This window comes from Vanacampus margaritifer, chromosome 4 (genome assembly GCF_051991255.1).
Source record: "Vanacampus margaritifer isolate UIUO_Vmar chromosome 4, RoL_Vmar_1.0, whole genome shotgun sequence".
Taxonomy (NCBI): Eukaryota; Metazoa; Chordata; class Actinopteri; order Syngnathiformes; family Syngnathidae; genus Vanacampus; species Vanacampus margaritifer.
Window position 1 is genome coordinate 24,298,222 of NC_135435.1, and position 25,952 is coordinate 24,324,173.

The window sequence follows — 25,952 nt, forward strand, 5'->3', positions numbered from 1 at the left end:
GGGGGGCATAATAAAAGGAAACAAAGAGACGCTATGCAAAGTGTTAAGTTAGAGAAGAGGCAGAAGGAAGTAAACATTTATCTTGTCCTACCCCCTCAATCCAAATCATTACCGATAAACAACTTTTGTTTGTAAATATTGGCTTACGTATCAATTTAACCAATTTTACACATCAAAACATCAAATTATCTCATAAACATAAATATAATAATTTACCATTTATAACAACATAAACAAAGCATGTTAAAAAACAAATTAAAATAAATAATAACTTAAAAAAAATACATAAATAAATCACCACATTCTAACAACAATACTATTAAATATTATATGCTCAATGTCTTGACATTGTCTGTAAAAAAGTTACCAACTAAGCTTAATTTGATGTCTTGGCAGCTGTTAAGGCAGACAGCTGGTTGCTGAGCCATTTGCTTTACTTTATTTTTACTTCCAATATACCACACCCATGCGAAACTAGCATGACTAGAAATGAAAAACAGTCATGATTTGCAGTCGATAATTTTGTGTGGTGCGGTGGGGTTAGTAGAATTCACTAAAAAGTTACCATTTTTGTACCTCTTCTATTTTGGGGGTTTCTTTTTCAGGCTTCATCCACACGTCGTCGCTGTGGCCTCAACCCAAAGCTTTTTCCATGTTACCCACATGACCATGTTTAAACCAATCAAACCCCAAAACGTAATTTCTACCGACCAATGACAATGCGCACTCACGCATAGAAACGCCCACCACTCATTAAGTTAGATTGTGCTCCGGCTGTCAAAGTGTTTAGCTGCTAGTTTAGCCGTGTTTACACCCGTGGAAATGGCGAGCAGCTGAGCATTTGATCACACGCGAGTCGAGGTAAACATTTGTAAAGGTATTGCGCGTCTTTAACAAACAAGGTGAGTATTTTAGCGTCAAATTCCTGCGTCGTTCAAGTTGTCATCGACGCTGAATCTACTTATGCTAATGCTAAAGGTTGGGTTAAGGCAGAAGCAGGTGAGATTACGTCAGATTGTTTTTAGAACAGCCCAGCGTATTAAAGAGTCATTTTGGGCAAGTAAACATAATGTTGTCTCCTAAAAAAAATAATAACATCCAGTAACAAAGAATAGTAAGTTATTCACGTAGCCCAGATAGGCGAATGACTGTGTAAAGTGATAGCTTGTCAAGCGTGCTAGTACTGCTAACAACTTATATAACGTTACATTTCAAGATGCATTTCTAATGTAGTCATCCCACTATTGTATGAGTAAAGTCGAAGAGGTGTGGCGAAATGAGTAAAACACTCGGCATGCTAAGATTATAAATTGTCCCCCCCCCCCCCATGCACGCTACTAAACAAAACATTTCACAAAAATTGAAATATTCTGTACTGAAATCATGATCTTATCTGTTTACTTATACTTACAAATGTACAAAGTGTGAAACCAGGGCCTGTTTTAGGTGAACACAACGCAATTCTAATGTTACTATGTAAATAAAGGTGAGCTGAGTAAATGGCAAAAGGTGGATGTACTGTACAGATTATTGTACCTTCTACCATCTAGTTTAGTGGAACAACATTTACTTGTTCTGCCTCACTGTGCGCCTCTGGTTTACATTGCAGAACAAAGTAAATAAATAATATTTCACAAACCAAATAAGGGAACTTGGTTAATTTCCTTCTGCACACGTCACTTAATTGTTTTCATATTTCAGACACTATTTTCACCTGTTTTGTTTTTGTCCTCAGCTGCAGAGCCACATAAATTACTGTCTGAATGGCTTGGCCAACACCTGTCATGGGACCTACTTAAAGAAAAAAAGAGGGGACACAACATTGAACTTCTACATGAGTTATGAACCTAAACCCCTTCTGGAGCATGTCTGCCAGTACGAATCGTAAGGTAATGTAAAGGAGACTATGTTTGTAGTAACTTGGGCTACAGTGAGCTAGAACCACATATTCAGCAGTGTAGAGTAGGCTCTAATATTGGTGGGAAAATGAGGTCTTACTGTGTCACGTGAGTGCATTTTTTGTGTACATGCAAGAGGAGGCCTGACTTGCCAGGAAGCTGTGACTTTCACATGAAGCTGTCAGATTTGCAGTCACAACTTGGTGGAAGGATTAGTTAAGAATCTATCAACCATTCACACGCACATTTGTACCTATGGACGCAATTTAGATTCATCAGTGAACCTAACATGCATGTTTTTTTAAATGTGGGAAGAATCAAGAGAACCCATAGAAAACCCACATAAGCACAGGGGGAGAGCATGCAAGGTGCATAGAAAGGCTTGAGTTGAATTTCAAACAGAGAATTGGGACACATATGTTTGTGTATAATGCTAAATGTCGCTATCTGGAAACCCGTTGTCAGTCTGTCCTCCAAGCCAAACAATGCAGCAATGTGTGCATGGCACCTTTGATTTTTTTTCGAGAGCTGTCCAAGTCCTTCTTTTTCTTTTTTTAAGCTTTTTTGGGCTAATCAAGTTAAATAACTCACGTAAGAAAACTACAAGCGTAAGGGCACCTCGGAGTCTGGGTGGGGCAAACTGAGTACGCGTGCGTGTTCATGACAATGATTGACCCGTTTTGGTCCTACCTTTTTGCCACAGCATACTCCACCGGCTGTTATTGTTATTGTCACATTGTGACATGTTAAGGCAAAAAATATATATAATTAGAGCAATAAGGTGGGGCCAGAGAGGGATGATATTTTAAGATACTTTTTAATATTGTCGTGTTGGCTCATGCAGTTTTATGCAAACTCCCTTTTAAATGTTATACAAGTGTGTGTATATATACATTTAAAAAAAAAAAATGAAATTAGAAAGCAATAGCTGCATTATACAGCAACAAAACTAATTGTTTGCACACCCTTAGCTCTGACTCAAATGTACATTGAAAAGAAGTGCAGAGGATGGAATATGTTAACTATCATTCAGTTTTTAACACAAACCATTGAATGAACGTGTAATTAAATGTAGCCCACTTATTTATTGTACATTTGTTTGAGTCATTTGATCCATATTTTAGTGAGCAGCCAGGACACAGACACGAGGGCCTTTTTTTGTTTTTTTTTGTTTTTTACTGTGTGTGTTGCAGCATGTTCAGTTTCGTTTTCTGCGATGATCATCACACATTACGTTTTTGCCACTACTGGCAATCATCTGTGCTAAGGTGCATTAAAGATAAGCAAGACGTGCATGTCTGACATCACATGACATTCCGAACTAAGTTACGCTCCATTCCCGGGTACTCGCTTGAGCCGAGTGGCTATAAATTTACAAGGATGTTTCCTCTTAACTGTTCACATCAGTAATAAAACAGTGGCTGCACATTTTTGATCTGACAAGCCTCATAACAGTTGAGTAGCACCATAATCCGATAGGATGGTTAAAGGACACAGGACCTTCATAGATGGATGTTTTATTTGTCCACTGAGGAGAATTAAATGGTCACAGCAGCAATTTTCACACCTAAACTCACTAAAAGGTAGAAATATTTGGCATTTGTATGAAATTTCTGAATGAACCTAAGGTGAAAAATGAACATAATTTGAACTCAAAACTTTTGACTGCAAATATCTAACGGTTCAATGCTTCATTGCTTTCAGCACAATTTGCCGTTCTGTCACAGGGAACTGAAGGGCAAAAATCAGGCTCAAAAATGACTTTGAGGAGTGTGTTAATCAATGACTTCATTTAAAGAGCAACATTCATTTTTTTGCAGGTTAATCCCAGGGGCCTGAGGCAAGGGTTATATTAAACAATACAAATATGACAATATAACAAATGAATAGTTAAGCTTCCTTTTTTATTTCTTAAATTCACATTGTGAATAGCAGCAAAGTGTATTTTATTTTCCTCTTTCAAAACATTTTCAATGGGGCAATTTCAAACTAATGTCAGAGCTCGGTCCTACTCCAAGTAGACTTGCAAAGTAAATATTCACCCCACTCATTGCATGGGCTGATTTGTCAAAAACAAAAATCAAGAATAGTGACCCGACACCCTCTCCATGCACATTTACTGTTCTCATGTGCGAGTAAATAGAAATTGCACGTTTTAGGAGCAAAATGCCACAATTTAGGGGCAGTCTGCAGCCCTTAATATAAATTTCCTGTTAAAATAGCTGTTCTAACTGAACCAGGAAATGTATTGTCTGATCCATGTGTCCAAATACCTGTGTGAATACTGACTGCATTTTAAGTTCATCCTATCCTACCTATTTTCTTGAGTAGAGAACAAAAACGAATATTAACATTGCTTGTTGGTATATGGTAAAATCCGATTAAAATCTCGTCTAATTATGTTGCTGTAAAATTTGCATATGTTGTACAAAGTGTTCACCCCGTGCTGAGATGTCTCCCGTGTTGCATTGCAGAGACCTGAAAGCGAGGACCAGGGCGAGCTGAAAAGCAGCCCGTCCCGGCTGCCCTTCGGCAAGAAACAGCTTCCAGCCATCCCCAAGAATGTGGCCGCCGTCACCAAGCCCACGGCCTTGGGAAGCCCCGCCCACTCCACAAACGGCCCACACGCACCCTACGGCCCTTTTTACTTGGAATACTCCCTGTTGGCGGAGTTGTAAGTTGCTGTGTTGCCACGTGAGAAACGAGTTTTAGTTTATGTGCATTTTGAATTGATTTGCTTGTCATGTGACCTGCAGCACACTCGTGATTAAGCAGAAACTCCCTGGAATTTACGTGCAGCCATCTTACAAGTCAGCACTTAGTAAGTATGCACCTAATGCTTAAAATGATTTAAAGCACGTCTTAAAAATGTGTCTTTAATTTCAACTAAATTATTGCTGGTAGTATTTAATACATTTGTGTTCCTGATCAGTGTGGTTTGGAGTCATATTCATCAGACATGGCTTGTACCAGGATGGAGTCTTCAAGTTCACTGTGTATATCCCAGATAACTATCCAGATGGCGATTGTCCAGTGAGTAAAGTTTTGTCTAGTAATGGTCTGTAAATAGTGGGGCCGAACGCAGTAAATTCATACCAATTTTCTAACGTGAGGGAGCGCACATATGAAGAAAATCAGCAACTGTGTATTTACTGACCTGACACAGCCCACTGCACACGTATCAATTTCTGCTGTAGTACCAAGACTGACCTGTGAAAGGCAGCATAGTGCCACAGGAAATCCAGACCACCAGAAAATACAAGATAGTAGAAGATGAAATGGAAGAAACTTGGCTAATTTATCTTCTTATCTATCTCAACTTTGTTAACGTGCCATCTAGTGTATCTACACATTTTTCTGTTTAAACCCTTGTTGAGGCTACTTCTCATTTTGGTGCTGTTTATATTTTTAAAAATGTGCATAGTTAATAATTTACTTGGGTGGGTTGGACTCAGGTCTTGCATTGCTATCTTTTTGTGTGATTTTAAATGGCATACGTCTCCCAAAAATGTTCTAATTTAGGCCAGTCTACTTCATATGACTTCTCCTTTCTTCTTACCACTGGTCTATTTTTAATAACTACCTTTACAACTGTCTCACAATGATATTGTTGATATCTGTTGGTGTTCTGTTTTACAGAAACTAGTGTTTGACATGCCAGTCTTCCATCCACTTGTCGACCCAGTTTCTGGCGAGCTTGACGTCAAAAGAGCTTTCACCAAATGGAGGTGAACACAAATATAATTGACAAACCTTAGATCAAAGTCCAATTATGTATAATTTGGCATTTCAGGCGGAATCACAACCACATCTGGCAAGTCCTCATGTATGCACGTACTGTTTTCTACAAGATTAACACCTCGGAGCCCCTCAACCCTGAAGCTGCTGTACTGTGAGTGTCCACAGTCGTATTTTAATTGTCATATTAAAATTAGAACATATGGAATGTACCAACAGATTGTTTGAGGCTACCATGGGATTGTTGTGCTTGTGCATGTGGACCTCATGCTGTTTTTAAAGCTGGCCTTATACTGTATTGTCAAAGCGATCGATCCCAATTTAATGCCTCAAGGATTCAATCATTCCTTGAACCGTCTATCCATTTTCTATTTCACTTGTCATTATTTGGGGTGGGGTTGAGCTGGAGCCCATCCCAGCTATAGACTCACATTCACATCTGTCTTGAATGACTCTAAGGTGCATGTTTTGGGGATGTGGGAGGGAGGGAGGTCGATTCTTACCCTGGACATCAAAATGTGAGGCAGACTTGCCAACCATGCTGGTCACTTCAACTATGCAGTGTGAATTCATTCACATTCTCTGTAGGGGATGTACTACTTTTAGTAGCAGCTCTTTGACCCCACGCATGATGCTCTGCACAACGTTTTCATAGCCGTCTTCCCCCTCAGGTATGAGAAGGATGTGCAGTTGTTCAAGAGTAAAGTGGTGGACAGTGTAAAACTATGCAACAGTCGTCTGTTTGACCCGCCCAAGATAGACGACCCCTACGCAATAAGGTTCATAAGGTCATCCTCGCTCGTTGTATAATGTTCGAGTGCATGAGAAATAATGTTGCCTATCGATGTTGCAGCTTTTCTCCGTGGAACCCAGCTGTTCACGAGGAAGCGAAAGAGCGAATGTTCGCATATAAAGTAAGTCCATCACGGAGTACGTGTGCTGTCCTATAGGGTGTACTCATAAGATGAAGAACTTAACTCTGACTGCCAAAAACGTTAAATAACGTTTAGTAAAATCCTATGGAGGAGTGCCAAAGACGTTAAAAGACGTTTTTTTCAAAACAGAGGTGAAACTAACCATTTTCTATTGTTGATTACTGAAAAACGGAATAAGGTAGAAACAAACTTTTTTTCTGATGAAAGATGAGAGTCCAATCTTTCATTTGGTAGTATGTGTGTTTCCATAGTCCAAACACATAATTTTCTGTGGACCTTGAAAGATCAGTCAAAAATGCTTAAATCGGCTGGCACCCACGGCATCCCTTTTCTGAAAACGTCTGGCAGTCAAAGAGTTAACTGGAGCGGCGGTCTGTTTTTGTTGTATTTATTTATTTACAATGAAAAATAAAGGCATTCTGATATCTGCAGTTCACTTTCTCAAGTCGGAGTCAGGTATGCGAAAGAACACTAAAAAAATGAAAAACAGAATGACTAAAAAAAAAAAGTGAGCAGTGTTATGGTGCTTTCACACTTAGAACTTTTATGCAAACAAGTCTGCTAAATAATTGTTCATAGTCTTGAGACGCTTTCATCCTAAAGTGTCCTTATATTTTTGTATGCCGTATTAATATGAGTCATTTACTCTAGAGACGACCTGAGGACCACCACAAGGGAACGCATGGCTCGGGCCTATCCTGGGTCAAACCCGGGTCAACGCAGCCCTTCAGCAAAGATGACAGTCCTCCTCAGAGTTGAACCGGTGCTTATACCACCACCGGCCACTAGTGGGACACACCCGCACCGCCGGCCGCGCCATATTTGGGAGCCGGATCCTCAAATGTGGACATTATGGATATTGCTCAGCTTTAAAAGCTTCGCCCATCAACAGCTTTAGCATATACAAACCAAGTTTATAAGGCAAAGATGACAAATGGATGTCTCCAATGTAGAAACTAGCGCAATTCTTGTAGGTGTTTCAGGATCCATACACAAATGCTGGCCAGGCTCAGTTGTTGCATACTGTACTAAAAGTCCAAAAAGAGTGCAGTGGATGTTATGATCTCTCAGCTCAGGACTGTTTTTAATTCATTACGCCTGGAATATCAATCACAGTTGGGCGAAGACCGGACCTCCAATCTGTCAATTTCTTTCATTTTTTTTCTTTTCTTCCCCCTTTCAACAGACTGGTTTTAAATATGTTGCTCAGTAATTATTTTTTTTGATCTGCTTATTGGAGGTTTGATGTGTAAATAAGAGGTGGGTTCAAAGACTTTTTTTTTTTTTTTTTTTTTTTACTTTTTGGTTTGGTTTTCTTAAGTTAATACAGTTATCCCACATGAGCCCAAAGGTTATTTTTTTGTTTTAGTTACAAGGATGTGAACATTTTTGTATTTTTTTTTAGTTCTTCTATTAGACTTAATGATCTGAACTTACATGATTGGTGCTTTAAAAAAATGAGCTGCTGGATCTAGTTGTAGAAGGTATTTTTTAAAGCATCACATCCAAATCATTTTCGTTTTGATATGTTCCTCACAAACATTACTGCATAAGATGACGCTATTATGTCAATGCTTTTCTGTGACATTAATAAAGATATTGACTTTATACCAATGTTTTGTTTTTCCAATTTTAATTGATTACCCAGCAATGTTACTGGAATGTAAATTGACATAATCAGGTAAAGCTTCCTAATTCTGTATTCAAAACTTAACTTTAATTGGATTTCACCAGGCTGGGTGCAGACTCTATTCCATGGTCGACAGGGCCTTCCAGATAGTTGCCCTGTGGCTCTGGAATGCCCTTCCAGAGACCGTGAGTTTTTTTTTTATTTTTAAAAAATGCTTTTTTTTTTTGTGTGCTCGGTTTTTCATCAATTCATGAAAATGTCCGGTTGACATTGCGCGTGACAAATAGGTGGTGAAGTACACTGTAACTGCGACTGGTACCACAATCTCAAGGCCGGGGGCAAGTGCCCTCTTTTTTGGGGGGAAATGGGAATATGGTGACCCTAATTTATAGTGATGTAAGTACTAAACAATTTAAACTAGAAATAAAAACTAATAAAATACAAGTAAACACAGTGTTGTGGCGCTTTAACATAAGCACCCGGCTGTATAGATTTATGTAACAGTTTTTTGTTTTGTTTTTTTAAGATAAATGCATATTTGGTCTTTCTTCTTAAATGTCCCATATTTTTTTAAACGTTACATGGTTGCTTTTGCTTTTTCACCTTTGGTGACATCACAACCGACAATCACCAGGCCTGCCTCTAATTCACTCATAAACAAGTAAAGATCACATTGCACATTGCTACAGGTGTAATACACTACATCGACCACTCGAGGTCCATATAGTTACACGGCGGTGGAGCTTATCTCCGGGGCGCCTGACATGTTCGCATGGGAGGACTGACTTGTAGTCCATGTGCCAAAGTAAAAGCTCTCCGGATTGGCTTCTTTGGCTTCCAACGCGGCCATCTTATGCACCGTGTCACGACAACACAACACACGGGGACTTTGGCCTGGAGGCACCCGGCTCAAATCAACCGCTCACCAAGTGTGGGCGGCGCCACAGTATCTCGCTCTCTCGCACCAGGGGAGCGTTTTTTTTTTTTTTTTAAACTTTATTTTAAAAATGTATTTCTTTAATGACACTTCTCCAGGGTGAAATTGCAGCGAACGCCCGGACGTCCAATCAGGGAGGAGGTCACTAGTATGCAAATGTGCCCTTATCGGCAGTCACGTCAGCAGCGGCAGCAGCAACACAGAAGCAGCCAGCAACACCCGCGGAGGTGGCGGTGGTGGTGGCCGGACTTGGGTTTGGGCTTGGCGGCGACGGAGCAGCAGCTGTGCCGAGGTCGCCGGCAGCGGACCCAACTTCACCGAGAATACGCGCGCATGCGCCCGCGTTTGGCGTCGCTTCCACCGGCTCCGTTTCGGGTAAGCCACCGCCGCCTTTCCCGTCACTCGGTTCTCTTGATGCGCTTGTGTGGCTTCCTTTCGTAGAGGAAGCTGTCAAACGTCTTGTCTCTTCGCACTTGTTCCACGCACTTTTCGAACAACGCTAGTCGGACTTTGGGCGCAGTTTCCCCGCCGAAGTGGAGCTGCTTGCCCGGGTCCTGAACTGACAGCGACCCGTGCCGCTCGGTGGGTCGGTAGTGGGTTTAACAGTTCGCAATTGAAACTGAAACTCAGCCCCCGGAAATAACACCCGGCGTGATGGTTGTTACCTCGGACACCATCGACGTCTATAGCCCCCCACTACACCTACACTCTGTTTCGTTCACCACCACCACCAACCCCCATGCCCACCACCCTTTTTGACTGGAAACTGTCTTCATTATAGTTTGCGCAATTTGCTTTCGACGTAGTTTGGCTAATTCTTCGAGAATTTTAGCTTTGTATGCGCCATTGGTTCTCGCTGGTTCCTTGGAGGATGCTACGACATCTAGAAGTGACGGAATATGGAAACGGACTTTTCTTCGGTAAATAAGAAATGGTATATATGTTCGTGTGTTGATATTATGGGGCAGCATCGTGGTGGTGCCAACAGCTGGAAGTGGACGCATGCGAGGTTTCTTTCGCCTGGAAGGAAAGAAGCGAGAGGGCGCGTGTAAAGGTTTCTTATACGGTTCAGGATTATGTTGATTGAAGGAAACGTGAAAGGCTTGGCTTGTTTTTGTGTCACTTCCCGCGTTCTTACCTCACTTGTCAATTCATTTCTGACCGCACTTTGAATGATGTCAACGAGGAAGTACCAAAAAACGTGAATGGCTTGTCTACTTACTGTAGCCCTCTTTCTTTTAGAGATTCTGCAAAATCTTCAATTCATATTCCCAGGTTTTACACAGGAATCCAGCAAAGAGAGAAAGTCCACCAGTTTTCCTCATGTATCAATTTTTGTCTTTTATACAGAACTCAGCAAAGGCAGTATTTTACTGCAACAACAGTGCACACTTTCAAATAGCTACATCCCAAAATTAGATGATTAACCAACGATATGGCATTTATCCATCTGTGGCTTTTGCACAGAACCCAGTGAAACAGGATATTTGTAGTTTCACGCAGTGACACAGTGTTCCATATGTACAGTAGGTAATTACATCAAGTCACATGCTGCTGCTGTCTTGCCTCTAGAGGAGTTTACTCATAGTTTGTGCAAAATTGTCACTTGAGCTATAAGGATAGAGCTGCCATTTTATGCAGACCCTTAGTGAAGTTGGATTTTTGTGGTTCCACATGGCAACACAGAAACATGTAATCAGTATGTGGCAACATCACATCTCTTGCTACTTAATTTATGTGCATCTGAGCCCTTACAGTAGATATAAAAAAACATTCTACCTGTGCATTTTACACATAACCCAGCAAAGGCTGGATATGGCCTGAATTGTGTGCACTTCTTCCTCCTCCCTTTTGAACATATGAACTGTGACTAATGAGGATTGTATAAGGTTTTTCTTTCTTCTTTTAAATTTTCTTTTTCTTCCCTGCTTTTTTTGTTTATATGTTCAACAAACAAACACAGTGATGCAGAATCCTGCAATCAGATGATTAGCGGTATGACGTTCCGCCTCCTTTAACTTTTACACAGCTCACTCAAAATTGGCACATTGGAGCCAAAACACTATCTGACATTTAGGCCGGATATTGATTGTTAAACTTCACACAAGAGTCCCGACATTACAGAATGTACCCTTTAGGGGTGTGAATTGCCTAGTACCTGGCGATTCATAGGTCACCATTCGATACAGATTAATCCCCATACAAATCTATAAATTGATTATTGCGATTTTTTAAATTTATTTTTTACTCATATTTAGAAAATACTAATCAGTAAACGTGTACATGTATACTGTAAGATTTGTATGAAAATGTATTTATTTATCTGAAACTTCATGCTTATAACTGTGAGCCACTGTATTTAACAAACAATCTGTTGCAATCTGTTTCATGTTTGAACAGCATTGATATAAAATATTTAGGCTTATTATGTTCCATTAATATAACATTCTTCCATGCTTAACGTGTGAACCCTAAGTAAGACGTGTTGTTGAATATTCCCTTCTTTTTTTTTTTTGTGCATCTCTGATACTAACTCCGGTTGACTCTCATACCACTGCCCCCCACCTTTTGTGTTGGTGCCGTTTTTAAAGAACAGCAACATGTGAAAAAAGTCAGATAAATCCCAGGTAAAGGTACAGGTAAAAGTCAGATAAATTCCAGCTACAAAAAGGGTGAAAAGTGTTTCTGATACCAACTCCAGAGGCGGAAAATTGCTGCGTCGACTTCATCCATGTAATTCCAAAAGCAACACTGAAGGAAATGCTGGGAAAATCTTGGCTTTGTCAATATAGTAAACGTAGTACATTTTAAGGCAGTGTAAGATGAGTTTTTGTTTTCTAATTAGCTTAGCATTAGCATTTATTTGTACAGTGTTCCCTCACTATAACGCGATTCACTTTTCATGGCCTCGCTGTATCGCACATTTTTTTTAGTGCAATTTTGCATGCTTTTTTTTTTTTTAACAGTAATGTACCTATTTTAAAAAATTATCAAGGTTTGAACATTGATAACGTTTAAACAAGAGAGAAATGTGAGACAATGTAAATGCCTTGATGAGAAAAGTGTATAAACTGTGTAGTGAGGGCTTTTAGAGCCTTAAAACATTTATAATAAATGTAAAACATAAAGCTACCTACTTCACGGATTTCATTTATTGCGGGAATTTTTGGGAATCTAACCCCAGTTGAAAACGAGGGAACACTGTATATGTGAATTTGGCGCAACACTATTATCGTTTTGAATAATTGTAGTGATAATTCCGTATTGCAAAACTTGGCCGCCAGTGTCTCTTCTCTCGAACAATTGTCAATATCTTGGGAGGGCAAATTACTGACCCCTGCAGGGTTAGTCGAACATCATCAACTGATGAGTTAGGACTGGTCAGGTCTGGTGTTTTTCCATTTTTAAATATTAACAGCAGAACGCATTGCCTCATATTCAACAGTATCCGTCTGTCACTGTGCAATATTAGCCTCTAGGAGAGATAGGAGGAAGGGATCTTCCACTATCTGCCATCATTGTTTGGCCTTGGCGGAGGTCTACAGGCTACTATTTGTTTCTCTGGTTTGTGGTTATAGGGTCAAGGCCAAATTTGGTGCCTGAGCTTTGTCGGTGCGTAACAATACGCTAAAGACAATAAGTCTTGTTTTTTTTCTGGTGTTATCAATAGAAATGTGATATCTGGATTTGTTTGGCATTCATTTGTTTTACTGTGTTCGTGCAATCGGCTAAATTAATGTCATTAGGCCACTAAGTCATGCACATCGCTTGTGGGCGACATCTTCACCACAGTGGTTGATTTATTGAGCTAAAATATCCATGACTGACAGTTGTCGCTAATAATTTATGCTAGAGTGAAGTGGATTTTTTTTTCCGCTGAGCTATTTGGTTGAAGAGAAGCTAACGTATACCATAGTGGTACTGAGTTGACCGACAGGTGATCTGTCCAGGGTGTACCCCACCTAGTAAGGACAACACTACAGAAAATGGATAGATAATAGATGATTGCATTCATCAATGGTGTAGCTTACGTTTTTCTTTCTAATACTTTATTGATAGATATTGCATCCTGTATATCTCACAGACTTACATCCATCTAAATTCCCACCCACATGTCTTAGAAATACCCAAATTCAAATGTTGTAATCTTCCTGAAAGCATCTCCCCGAGTTTGCCAAATAGCATGTCGGCACGACGGAACATTCGCTGACCTCTGTCATCTTCCGCTGGCCTGTGGTCGCCAAGCACAGGCCCTCAAAGGACCTCGTCTGCCTCTGTTCCTGGGCTGTTGAAATTCTATCAGCTGTCAACGCCTCCCTGTGCGTCCTGCCCTGCAGCTCTCTTGGCTGTCGAGTTTAGAAAAGGTTGCGGTGGGGGGGGGGGGGGCATTGGGAGGAGGGAGGGTTGTGGTGAGGGGTAGATTGGGAGGAAGGAGGGGGGCATACAAGGGGTTGCACGAAGAGGCACCTGCTGCCGGTGGCTGGCAGTTGGCTCGCGCCAGCTGCTTTTGCTACACACATGAAAAGCCTGCTGATAGATAATTGACAGCACAGAGTTCCTGACCTAGCTATTACGTGGTTTTAGAGCGCTTCTTTTCAACGCCGCATGGAGGGCCATTATGGAAATCTACTAGTCAACCAGCATGTTTCACTGAAGGACTAGACGATAAAAATAGATGCAATGAGGGGAGGGAAGTCACTTGATGATTTCTGTATGGCTCAGTTCATTGTTTGTTTGTTTTTTTAAAAATACAATCAACTTGAGACAAAATGTTTCTCAAGGACCAAATTTGTAAAAAAAAAAAACATTTCATGAATTGCCGTAGCACTCACATGTAAATGTAAGCAGCCTACAGATGGGCATTTGACTACATTTTCTGTGATGGGACAGTCTCTCTGGCAGCACAGCTTACTAGAGGTTGGCATGTCTAACTCAAAGCACAGCGGCTCTGGGTTGGAGTCTCAGACCCTCCGGTGTTGTTCGCGCATTCTCCATATGCTAATGTGGGTTTTCTCTAGGTATTCTGGCTTTCTCTCACATTCCAAAAACCTACATGTCAGATTCTATATAGATTCTAAAGTGTCCATAGTTGTGAGTGGTCTTTTGTCTATAACTACCTTCTGATTGACTGGCTACCCGTTCAAGGTGTACCCCGCCTCTCGTCCAGTCAGCAAGAAGTGGGATCGTATTGAGCAAAATATTCGTGCCTGCGAGAGTTGTCCCATTTTGCTGTTTTTGTTTTTTGCGACATAAATAACAGCGCCTTTGCTGGTTGTCTTTAACTGCTTCAAGACGCCATTAATCAACAACCGATTCCACACAATCAACAGAGCAATTGAAACAGACTGTAAACATGAATTAAAGAGTAATATGTGCTTGCCTGTTAAGCAATGAAGTGGCTAAGAGCATTTTTCATTGACAACTGTTGACTGCCACGCTAACAATGGTAAAGACTAACCCAAATAGTCAACCATATGAATTAGCATAAACCAAGAAAAAAATCACTTTTACTGCCAATGAATTAGTCAAGAAAAGGGAAGTACGTGTTATTAACTGTGGTCGTTAACATTTCTGCCTCACAGTCAGGAAATCCAGGTTTGAACCTCCATTGGAACATTTCTTAGTGGGGTTTACATGGTCTCTTCGAGCTTGTGTGCAATTTCTTCAGATAATCTGACTTCCTCTCACATCCCTAAAACCAATTCTTGGGTTCACTAATACTCTAAATTGCCCATAGCTGTGAATGTGACTGAACGGTCTTTTGTCTATGTGTGCCCTACGATTGACCGGTGACGAGTTAAATACAGGAAGTATGCCTCTCGCACTAAATCAGATGGATTAGACTTCAGCTACTTCAAATCTAAATGAAGAAATGGATGGATGGATGGATGGAAAAGCCTGAAGCACACTTGTGTGAAATGATTTTTGATCTAATATTTGTTTCGTGTTCCCTGTTTTTACAGACTCATGATGTGATGCCATAGCTCTTCGAACACTGGTTCATTGAACCAACGTGGATCCACTGAACTTCAGAAGGTTCCATCACCCGTCAGCTCCGACATGGATTTTTTTGACGACCCCAATCTCTTTGGTGGCGGCCTGGAAGGGGTGGACGTTGACGGCTTCCCGTCAGCACCGTCGTTTGTGGATGAGCTCAATCTCAGCACAGACTTTGAGCCCATCCAAATGGAGCCTCTCGCTGCGGGGAAAAACCGAGACATGATACTGCCGGCGTCTTCCACAACCACCCAGCAAGCCGTGCCCTCGTACAGTCAACAGATGGGGCACTACATTGGAATAAAAGCACAGAATCTTGTTGGGCAGCCGTTTTGCAGTCCTGGGGGTACAGTTGGTGTGGCGACAGAGCAACAGGGCCAGTACCACAATGGCCCTGTGAGTCAAGTACCTCAATCCAATGGCTTGTATTTTAACAGTAGTAGCCCAATGTGGGGGAATCAGGACCAGAATGGTAACCTGTACCATCCCTTGTCTCAGCAGCAACAACTGTACAACCATCAAATACATGTTGGACAGCAACAAACGCATCATCCACAGCAGCACAGAATGCGTCAGCAGCAACAACGGCAAAATCACCCGCAACAGCTGTTCAACCAGAGCCAGCATCAACAAATGAACATGCAGGCTATGCCTTTGGAGCAACCGCACCATCACGGGTTCCCCTTTCATCAGGGCAGCCAGCCTCGGAGCCAGCAGCAGATTCACCAGAGTCCACAGCAGCGCCAACACCAGCTAACTGCGGTGGGGACAAGGTTTCATTCAACGATTGTGCCAAGTCAAAATGACCCTCTGCCGGGTTCTTTCTTGCAGCAGCAACAGAAACGCAGTTTCCCTTGCAGATTACAAATGGCTGAAAATAACCCACCCATGGATTCGTCATCTTTGGTTCACTCGCTGCCCACTTACTCTGTGAGTACCGCCACCACTTACCAACCAGCTCAGTACCCTTCCTACCCCGGAGAGTCAGAAATGGGCTGTCTGAGTCGCCCGTCTTTGTCCTCGGTGTCGGCTCGGCCCGCCGCCACCGCCACTCCCCTCGCAGCAGCTCTGCCCGAGCTCCCAGGGGCAGCATGTCAGTTTCCATCCGCGTCAGTTATGGGTCAGCAGCATGCTCAGACCTCAGTTAACCAGGCAGAGGAATGTCAATTTCAGTCTTTACGTTGTCGCGGAGAAACGCAGGCGAACAACAAGTTGCCTGAGATATTTGGGGAATCAATGAGCTGTTACCCGAGCGTGGCCCACCAGTTGCCCTCTGAGCAGCCTCAGCGCTGCGGGGCAGTCAACGTGAACGGATACCCATCCCTAGGGGACAATCTCTTGGCATCGGAGGCTCAGGATGGAGATTTGGCAGAGTTGGAGCCCCCCGACCTCTTGCCTGACTTTCTACCCCAGCTGGAGGCCGCACTCAGTCAACCAGATCAATCTAACGGTTCCTGGGCAGATTCCAACCAGACGTGGGGGCATGAGCACAGGACACAAACACCTGTTGGTCAAAAGGAAGAAGAGGTAATACATTTTATTATTCTTATTATTTTACCTAGGTGTATGTTTGGAAAGATATGTAAGGATAGCATAGTTGATTGTGGTTAGTTGGCGAAATTCTCTCTGGTTACTCTCACTGCCCAAAAACATTGTTGATTTGAGCCCCATGATTGGCAGGTGATTTAGTCCAGAGTGTAGCCTCCTGGGGCAAGACCTCAGGGATTGGCTTTATCTCTCCTCGACACTGAACAGGGCAAGCGGAATAGGAACAGGGTGGCTGGATTTGGATATCCATCCATCCATCCATCCACCCACCCACCCATTTCCTTCTATGGCGGTTGTCCTTATTAGTGTTGCGGGTGATCTGCAGCCTATCCCATCTGACTTTGAGTGAGAGGCGGAAGGGCTGAACTATTAATCAAAATCAGTGATCAAATCACTTTAAACTGTTCAAAATGTACAAGTTTCATTGCATTTTTTAAAGGGACGTTCAGTGATCCCTAGCGCCATTTAGTGGTTAACTTATAATTCATTCATTTTAAAAACCGACTGTTCATGTAAAAACTAATTATATTACATTCATGTAGTCTCCCTTTACTTGAGCTGCCATGTTTCACCGCCATCTTCCTGCTACGGATGCCCAAAAGACAACTTCGCGAATGTAGTTAGTCCGGGTGGTGCTTGCGTTGAGTGTCGGACTCAATGGGTCGACCGCAGCTTACCTTCCACAGCTGGGGCCTGCAGGTGGTCGTCACTAACTCCTATGATTTGGGATCGTCGCTTGTCACTTTCTGCTTTGCGCTCGCAAGCTTTTGCAAAAAAATTTTTACTAGCTCCTCCTGCTAGCCACTCTTGTTAGCAACTCCAGCATATGGCTCCGACTAACTCCCGCTAGCTGCTCTTGTTAGCTGCTCCGGCTAATTCCGGCTCACTCGGTCTTTCAGCGTCGCTCGCCGGGCTCCAGAACGGCTGCCAAGTCACCATCGCTCGCCGAGATGCTCGTTTGCTCACGCATGACAAAAATTGGTGGTAGGGATGCGAAATGTGGTCTCTCTGAGCCACCGTAGTGTGCGTGCTCCTTCCTGCTTCTAATGTTATTCTTTGATCACTAGATGGTGCTAACAACTACACACTGGGTCTTTAAGAAAACACAAACAAAAACTAGGAAAGTTGTATGCAATTGAATGAAGTAAATAAACAAACATCCTGTACGATATTACAATATGTGTCGTAGTATGATATAAAAACATCAACTCTCCACTAACAATGATGTCAATGTAACTACAGCAAAACTACAACTTTGTGGTAGCTTGTTGCTGTCATCTGCACATACTCATTTACGTTGCTTCTGGAGGAGCATGGATGTAAACAGTGTACAACAATGTACAGAGGGCTACATTAGATATGACGTGTAAATGTAACGAACAACAATGGCAAACGTAGCCCCATCTAAATGGCCTCTGAGAAGATAAATGTCATAATATGGCATTTTCTCCACTTTGTTAACATTAAAAGAACATTTCTGTCCCTCCCGCTGTGTAATGGATGTCAATTTGACCAGTCTTGTAATGTTTAACTAGCTATGGCCAGATACAACGCACTTTGATGTCTAGTGCGGAATTGTCTTGTTTGGGCGGGAAGGTAAAAGAAAGCCTGCAGAAAATGATGATTAAGACGACCGTCCGTCCGTCCAGCCAGGCTTGTCTATCTTTTCTGTACACCAACAGCAGGTCAGGCCTGATTAGGCTAAGAGTGGAGTGTCTTCAGGACTTAGCTGTAAGCATACTTAGGGCTATATCAAGATGTGGGTCAGGGCAAGCCAGGAGCACACTGGAGTGGAGTGTGGGGGGAGGTTGCACGCTGTTGTGGTAGCTGCCGCGAGTGCACGCGCACGCATGAGTGAGGCAAGGCTGTCGGAGGAAGAAGAGGCCAGGGGAGTGAGAAAAAAAAGTGTGGCTGAAGGAGAGCACTCCGGGGAGGGGGGGAAGGGGAGATGAGGAGAGCAGTAGCTCATGGAAAAAGACGGACAGCTTAGGAAAGAAAGGGAGGGAATGAGACAGCAAGGAAGAGCATGAGTGGGAGAAAATAAGTGTGGGGTAGGTGGGGGAGAGATGCTGGGTGATTGCCTGAGCTGGCTGTAACAGGCTTCAGGCAGATCCCAGATCTTCACATGGCGAGTTACCTAGCAGCATCCAAAGAGGCTGTGGGCAGTGACACATGTCCAAAGGCAAAATCAGCCGGAGTTTGAACCCGCTCACGTGAATTTTGACACAGCAGTGTGGTCTTTTTACTATACAACAAAAATGCCCTTATGAAAACGTACAGAAGTCTTGGACCTTATATGAGACACCTGCACGTTTTTCCCCAAGAGCGCAGGCTTCGTGCATTTAACAGCAAACAGCACACAATGAACAATTTTGGGCAGCACTGTAAGAATATAAATTACTATATAGTAATTAAGGCTTTACTACCGCGTTAGGCATCCAAGTTGGTGATATTCTACGATGCATTGCAATTTCATACAAATTGGGGTTACACTTCTGCTATAGGAAAGAAAATCCAGTAACTCTGTGGAAGATCAACATCAAGTGTCCTATAGGCTGCGTTGTCTGGTTCCAATCAGTTGATGAGTAAACAACTCAAACTGTAAAAAGTCCACGCAAACTGAAATGTATCACAAGCAACTATGTAGGATTACTTTCTCAATCTATTGCTCAGTGGTGGGCACATAGTTTGTTTTGGACCTATTTAAGACCTTCAACTGGTGGATTTGGTACACAGAATTTCGTTTACTTTGTTCGTGCCTGAACTAATGGAATTCGGAAAAGTGGAAAACGAAAAGCTCCCTAATAACACAGGCCTTGTTCACACTTTGCATGACCATGTTTTCACATGACCACATGTTGCAGGACATCTGCCCCGCCTCTATTTGTAAACAAACACAATAGGGGGCAGAATAGGCTTACCTTGACCACAAAATGCCCTATAGAGTCACTCTAATGCACTTAAATGTAGCAGAACAAACACAATTTGAAAGTATGCAACTGTGACTACATTATGTTGTACTCATTAAAGTAGGATAAATAGTTGATTAGAAGACGAGATAGCAAAAACACACCATTAGCAATTTGTTGACTTCAAATTCAATGCCATTGCGGTGTAATATAGTTGACAAGGCTGTTCAACTCCAACCAAACGTATCATTGGATTTGGACATGAAAGTGGCTTATTATCTTCCCCCAGCCTAGCTTGTTGCAGAGAGCCGAAGTAGGGTTGGGGAAGGCGTTTATAATATAAATTAGCCCAGACTAGGCAGAAAACCCATTTACCTGGTTGATTAATTTCACATTTGATGGGTGGGGAGGCACTCCAGAGTCCAGAGACATAAGCACTTGTATACAAGCTATTAAAAGTCATTTTTTGTGACATGTCCTCTTTAAGGTAATATTTGCATTGACGCTGCTAAAAGAATGTGACCCTAGACCAGATATGAATCCAGTGAGGTCAACGCAAGGCTCCAGGGGTGTAACAGCTCCATATTTGTTTTCTGTTTTGGCTACTGTTTAAGCCAGGATGGATCTAGGAGTCGATCACAATCTGTGGTCTTTGCATGTCCAAGTGCGACTTCTTTTCAAGCACAACTGGCCGACGCCGGCACCTTTGTCCTTTTATCGAGACCCTTTTCACTGGACCTTTTGTCCGGCCCCCGTGTCGACGCTCGGCGGCTGACTGTGCTAAACATGTGCACTGATTTGTGAAGAGCCTGCTGATGGTGGCGTGTTTGCTGAGCAGGCGAGACATGGGGGGGTTAGCTGCCCATTCTCCACTCCCCCGCAGTGAATCCGCCTAATTAGGATCACCAAATGCTGCAACAGTCAGCTCGCAGGTGTGTCGAGCCCCTTGGTTTCAGGACTGAGTCATTGTCCTGGTTTTGGGGGCCTGTACTCAGAGAGGACCAGTCAAAAAATAATAATCATGTCTTTGCCTCACTTGGACAATGAACAGATGTGTACATTTCTTTCAACCTGCAACCTGAGTGTTTTCCATTGAGATGAGATCTATTTGAAATCATTTGTTCCGGAGTCTAACCCCATCCCTGGCTAACTGGGTGCCACCACTTGGCCTCCCCCACCTCGCCTTGCCTGTGGGTGACTGAGGCCAAGCTTGTGTGCTCCTGTCTGTGTCACGCTAGCTTCGCCGCCTGCTGACCTCACAGAGGTTTATATAACTCATAGGCAACGAACGATCGGAGCGGACGAGCTTGGGTGGGGGGGCCGCGATCGGCCCTGAAAGACGACACCCAGCGCCGGCTTTATATGACACGACGTGCAGATTTTACACCCAGCTGCCGTACAGCCTTGTGGAAACCTGCTGCTTCTGTAAGAACCCCCACCTCTCTACCTCACTCGCTAAACCTTCCCCTCCCTCGCTGTGTCAAGTTGTCTGCCTGTTTGCACTCGGCCCATCAGCTCCTCTGCTTGGAGGCCCGACAGATAAGAAAGGGCGGGTGGCGGGGGGGAGGGGGATAAGCGAGGGTCAGCAGTAAACAGGATGTTAGGCAGTTGAGGCGGAAGAGGCGGGACTATTGAGGGCAAGAAGGGGGAGGAGGGGAGCTGTACTTGACAGAGTGTGTGGCACATGTGAGAAGCCTCAACTACTGCACCGTAGGTATGAATTTGTTTTCTCCTTTCATCTCATTTGTACTTTTGCTGTTGTGTTCTGTTAAGGCCAGTGTTTTTATTGAGCTGAAGTTGACCTAGCCCGGCACAAATGTGGAGTACTGTGCGTGTAGTTGAAATGCAAGCATCGTGACGCGAGGCAACGTCCCTGAACTTGGTTTGACCTGCCATTTGGCGGAGAGAGAATACCACAGTCTCTCACTCTCTGGACATTTAATCATGAGTTTGAGGAAAAACCCTCGGACATGATGCAAAGTTTTAGCTTAGGACAAGGTGGCTTCTGACAGTGACTAGATGCCCTCTGTTTTTGTGTTTACAGCATCTTTCTATCAGAGACTATGTCACACGTGACTCATAGGTCATATATTCATATATATATATATATATATATATAAATGCATGCCCTTCAATCAGAGATATGTTGCGTTGGTTAGGGGGTACGTCACTGAAAAAAGGTTGACAACCACTGGAATAGTCTACATTAAAACAATAGTCCAATCTTACTAACAGGCTTACACAAACCACAGGTTTAAGTACCTCCAGCTGATTTATTTTTTGATTGTCTATTTCCATTCACATCCTTGTGACCTATATCAAATATCACTATGTTTACACAACACCTGAAAATGACCCATATGCGCAGACTTCCAGACCCGAAGCGTGTCAACATTGTGCAGCAACACGGATGTAGAGGATGAATGAATAATTTGAGTAATTTCTAGACTATAAGGCGCACCTGACTATAAGCCGCGCTACCTAAATTTAAGGAATACTCAAGTTTGTTACACATATAAGCCGCACCCCACTGTAAACCGCAGGTGTTTTAATGTTACAGCATCAGGTTCCCGCTACTTTCTTTTCCATAATGAGGGCGCAAATTGTCTCACTCTCGTTAGGTCCTACTGTATTTGTCCTACTGTATTTGGGCTCACTTGGTTTGTTTTGCTCTGCCTGACGCTGCTGCGCTTCCTTTATAGTGCACCCTCGTGTGATCTGATGTATAAGCCGCACCTTTGTATTAGCCGCAGGGTCAAATGCAAGTGAAAAAAGTAGCGGCTTATAGTCCAGATATTACTGTAATGCAAATATTAATAACTGCAATGAAGTTTGGTTGGCCTGGACTAATCAAATCTTTTGGCCAGAATTTAATCCTAGACTTTTCACAAACGTGTACATTATCTGTGAACATTACTCTAATTTAATGATTATCATTAGAACCTTTTAATTGCCTAAAATTGTTGCTCCCACGGTAGTTAGCAGGCTTTACTGACCGTGAAACAGGCCTGCATTTAGAGTGATAAAGTTTAATAAACGATCTAGAATGGGTCCCACTGTTGTGTGTAATTTGCAGAGTTTATGGACATTGCCAGTTTTGCTACCAGTCCCCTTAAATGACAGACCTTCAATCTTTCTGACTGAAGACCTTTCCAGAGCTCATGCTTTACGATGCAGGGACAGTTGCCCTAATTAGTGTCTTTACTACCTATTCAAGTAATGTCACAGATTTTTTTTTCTCCAAGATGTTTGAGAAAACACAAACTGTTTACTCTCAAGTAAAATAAACCTGAGCAATGGCTCAAGGCTGGATTAACACTACGTTTCCCCGCTACTGTATATCACTGTTCGATGTTTGCACCCTTGCTATGTTGACTAAAAATATATATATATTATTATTACAAGCAATCTTTTTTACTGTATACTTCCTCTTAATGCATTAGCATTTGGGAAAGGAGAGCCACAGTCACGGACTAATGCTGAATGTAGCCTCATTGAAAACAAGAGTTGGAAGAACACAGTTGTGAGACGTCTGAAACTACATTCTGACCCAAACTAAGCTATCTTCTAGTCTAGGCCAGGTCAATTAAACAATATGTAACATATTTGTAGTAGTTGTTGATGCTTGTAGAGTTACTTACGTATGTGCAATTTTAGAGTGTTGCGGTCTGTGTCTGTGGGGTTGTTTCATGTGTTGCGTACATCCGTATTCAACATAAACACGGCCATCTCGGACATATTTCCTTTGTACATAAAAATAGACGGTCAAAAATGTCGTATTATCGTAATTTTTTGCATAGACTTGGTATGGAAATCCATCCACATATGCTTAGACAGTACATACTGTACCTCAATAGTAGATAAATGTGACAAAAACATGCAAACCAGTTCATGTAATTGAACTTTAATTTCTTTGTTGTAAAGTTATTCTCCTTACCAGACTCCTATGTTTCTCTGTGACATCAGAAATTCTGATCACAGGGGGCCCTTTTCACTCTCTACCTTGCTTCTCAAAGTCCTCCCCTAGTGTTCAACTTGGCCATGATGACCCTGTGAGCAGTTTCAGCCTTTTCAACCGAAGCACTGCACACTGAGCATACACAGCTAATTTTGCGGGAGATCAAATCGCAGAGTTGCATACTTTCTAAAATACTTTACGTATAGGCTGTAAAACAGGCGTGAAACTGAACAGCATAAATGCTATTGAAAATGGAAGGATGGGCGTATGTATCTTCCAACTGCTCTCCATGGCTGGTGGGTAGTCAGGCATTATGTAAATTTGCTGCACAGAGAGGTTTATTGTGGTTGGCACAAGCAGCATCTGCACAAACTGGCACTGTACAAGTCCAGGTTTGGCACGTGGCCACAGGCCCAGTGTTCGAATTTAACCCGTTTAATGTGACATTACAGAACGCATGCACTGCAAGCTTGCACTCTGCTGCTTCGTCCATGCCGTGATTCCTTCTGGGCGGCAACAGCAGAGTAGGCCAGATAGCAGAGGGGGTCCAGTGTAGTGATAATGCACCGATGGGCTTTCAGCAGCTTCTCCAGAGGGGGGCCATGGTAAGCCTCAGCTGTTATACCATACCCTGTGACTTGAGGGGGAAAGGATCATTAATGGGCTTTTGTGTTTAATTAGCCGAGGAAGGCATGCTGCGCGTCTTGTTGACTTAAATTTATACTCCAAATTTCAAGCATTAAAATCTCTAGAAACTGTCCTGTCACTCCTGTGCTTGACTGACGACCAACGCAAGGTGTACCCAGCCTCTCGCCAGAAGTTGGCTGGAAGGTTGCTAGTCACCCTAATGAAGATGAGCGTTGTAGAAAGTGGATGGCTGGCTGGCTGGCTGGTTGGCTGGTTGGCTGGCTGGATGACTGTATCTCTGTAAACTGCCCTGTGATTGACTGGTGACTTTCCTGGGTGTACCTGAAGTCAGCAGGGATAGGCTACAATTGCTTGTGGTCCCAATGAAGCAGGGCAATTCAGAAAGGAAGGGTATTACTATGAATGAACATTTTTTGTAAATATATCAAATCTAAGTTGCTTGAGGTACCAGCAGTCATGAATTTCCCAATTCTACACCAATCATTGGGTCGAAATTGATAAGGTTGTGAACACTTTCTACAAGTCAAAACTGAAAACCTTACATTTGCAAGTCATTTTTTTTGCCACAGCTGTGCACCCCTGCGGATGCTGAATCTTGAGCTAGAGGAAAAAATACTCAACCCCCACCCAGAAATAAATAAAAATAAACTGGGCAGGGGGGTGGTCATAGAATGACAGCAATTAAAAATACCTGTAATCCGGGTTTGATACGTATCTTTATACGCTTTTTTGGACATGGTTCGGTTCAGTAAGGGAGGAAGTTGGAACTATGGACAACCTAGAGGCTTCAGTTAACATGCATGTTCTTGGAGTGTGGGAGGAAGATGAACCACCTGTAGAAAACCCACACAAGCACAAGGAGAACTCCACACAGGAAGAATAGAGCTGAAATTTGAATCCAAAGAGTAAACCTATGAGTCAGATGTGCTAACTAGAGTCTCAATTAAACAAAATAATACTTTCATACAGTTATTTAAAAGCACATTTTCAATAATACACAACACAATTAATTAGAACTATTTCTTTTTTTGAAGAAAGTGAAGCAGTTTACACAGTTTGATATGAATTATTAAGCTATAAAAACACCATTTGCATTTGTTACTGCTATAGCTGTATCAGAAGAGTCCGGGAGAGTGCGTCTAAATGGATCTTGAGCACAAAAACTTGCCCACCTCTGCTGGAGTCGCTCATTTTCAGTCCCTCTGTTCTTTTTGTAATGGAGATGCTCGCTGTGAAGGGGAGAAAGAAGGCAGGGAATGGAGTGTCAAGAGACTGTCACCTGTGGCTGTGCAGCCACCCACTCGCCTGCTCTTCCTCAGAGATCACACAGTCCCCTCCCCTTCCTGTACTGTTTCTCCCACCCCCTCTTCCCCCCCCATCTGCGTTTAGAGTTAGCCGCGCCCCCTCTAGTACAGAGCACCCAGGCCTGTTTGCATGTTAACACTTGAGTTGCCGTGTAGCCTGGAGCCATGTGACTGCCAAAGCACTCTGTTGTTGTCATTTTCAACACACATTGGCAATGGCGGCTGTCATTTTGTATGGCCATCAATAAGCTTGTTTGCTGAGTTTCATGTTTTGGATTTAGTTGTGTGCGTCTTTACCTTTTTAATAGAGAACATTTTATTACACTAAACATTAGCAGTATGTCTAGTGTGTTTCCCCGTCCATACTTATAAATTCACCTATTGTCAGATTATTTTTTTTTTTGACAAAAACTTGCCTATTTGCTGTTTTTATGCTCTGATAGGTTCTAA

At 42.6% G+C, this 25,952-nt stretch overlaps 2 protein-coding genes across 8 annotated transcripts in view; both read left to right on the forward strand.

Annotated features, from left to right (window-relative positions):
• The first annotated feature begins 741 nt into the window (after positions 1-741).
• On the forward strand, positions 742-8,179 carry aktip (akt interacting protein). Of its 2 annotated transcripts, none has more exons than XM_077564578.1 (10): positions 742-861; positions 1,736-1,889; positions 4,373-4,572; positions 4,655-4,719; positions 4,831-4,931; positions 5,538-5,626; positions 5,692-5,790; positions 6,308-6,415; positions 6,490-6,550; positions 7,223-8,179. In XM_077564578.1, the coding sequence occupies exons 2-10, from the start codon at positions 1,842-1,844 to the stop codon at positions 7,328-7,330; spliced, it is 879 nt and encodes a 292-aa protein (XP_077420704.1). In that variant the 5' UTR covers positions 742-861; positions 1,736-1,841; the 3' UTR covers positions 7,331-8,179. The 2 variants fall into 2 exon arrangements, with proteins under 2 accessions (XP_077420704.1, XP_077420705.1); XM_077564579.1 differs by having other exon boundaries at positions 791-902.
• A 924-nt stretch (positions 8,180-9,103) lies between these two features.
• The window catches only part of chd9 (chromodomain helicase DNA binding protein 9), a 59,274-nt gene continuing 42,425 nt past the window's right edge, over positions 9,104-25,952 (forward strand). For 4 of the 6 annotated variants that reach the window (XM_077564260.1, XM_077564261.1, XM_077564262.1 and 1 more), the window contains exons 1-2: positions 9,104-9,513; positions 15,102-16,662. In XM_077564260.1, coding sequence (XP_077420386.1) covers positions 15,199-16,662 — 1,464 coding nt within the window. In that variant the 5' untranslated portion in view covers positions 9,104-9,513; positions 15,102-15,198. Of the gene's footprint in view, positions 9,514-15,101; positions 16,663-21,205; positions 21,307-25,952 lie in introns of those variants that run through there. The other 2 variants (XM_077564264.1, XM_077564267.1) reach the window with 2 other exon arrangements.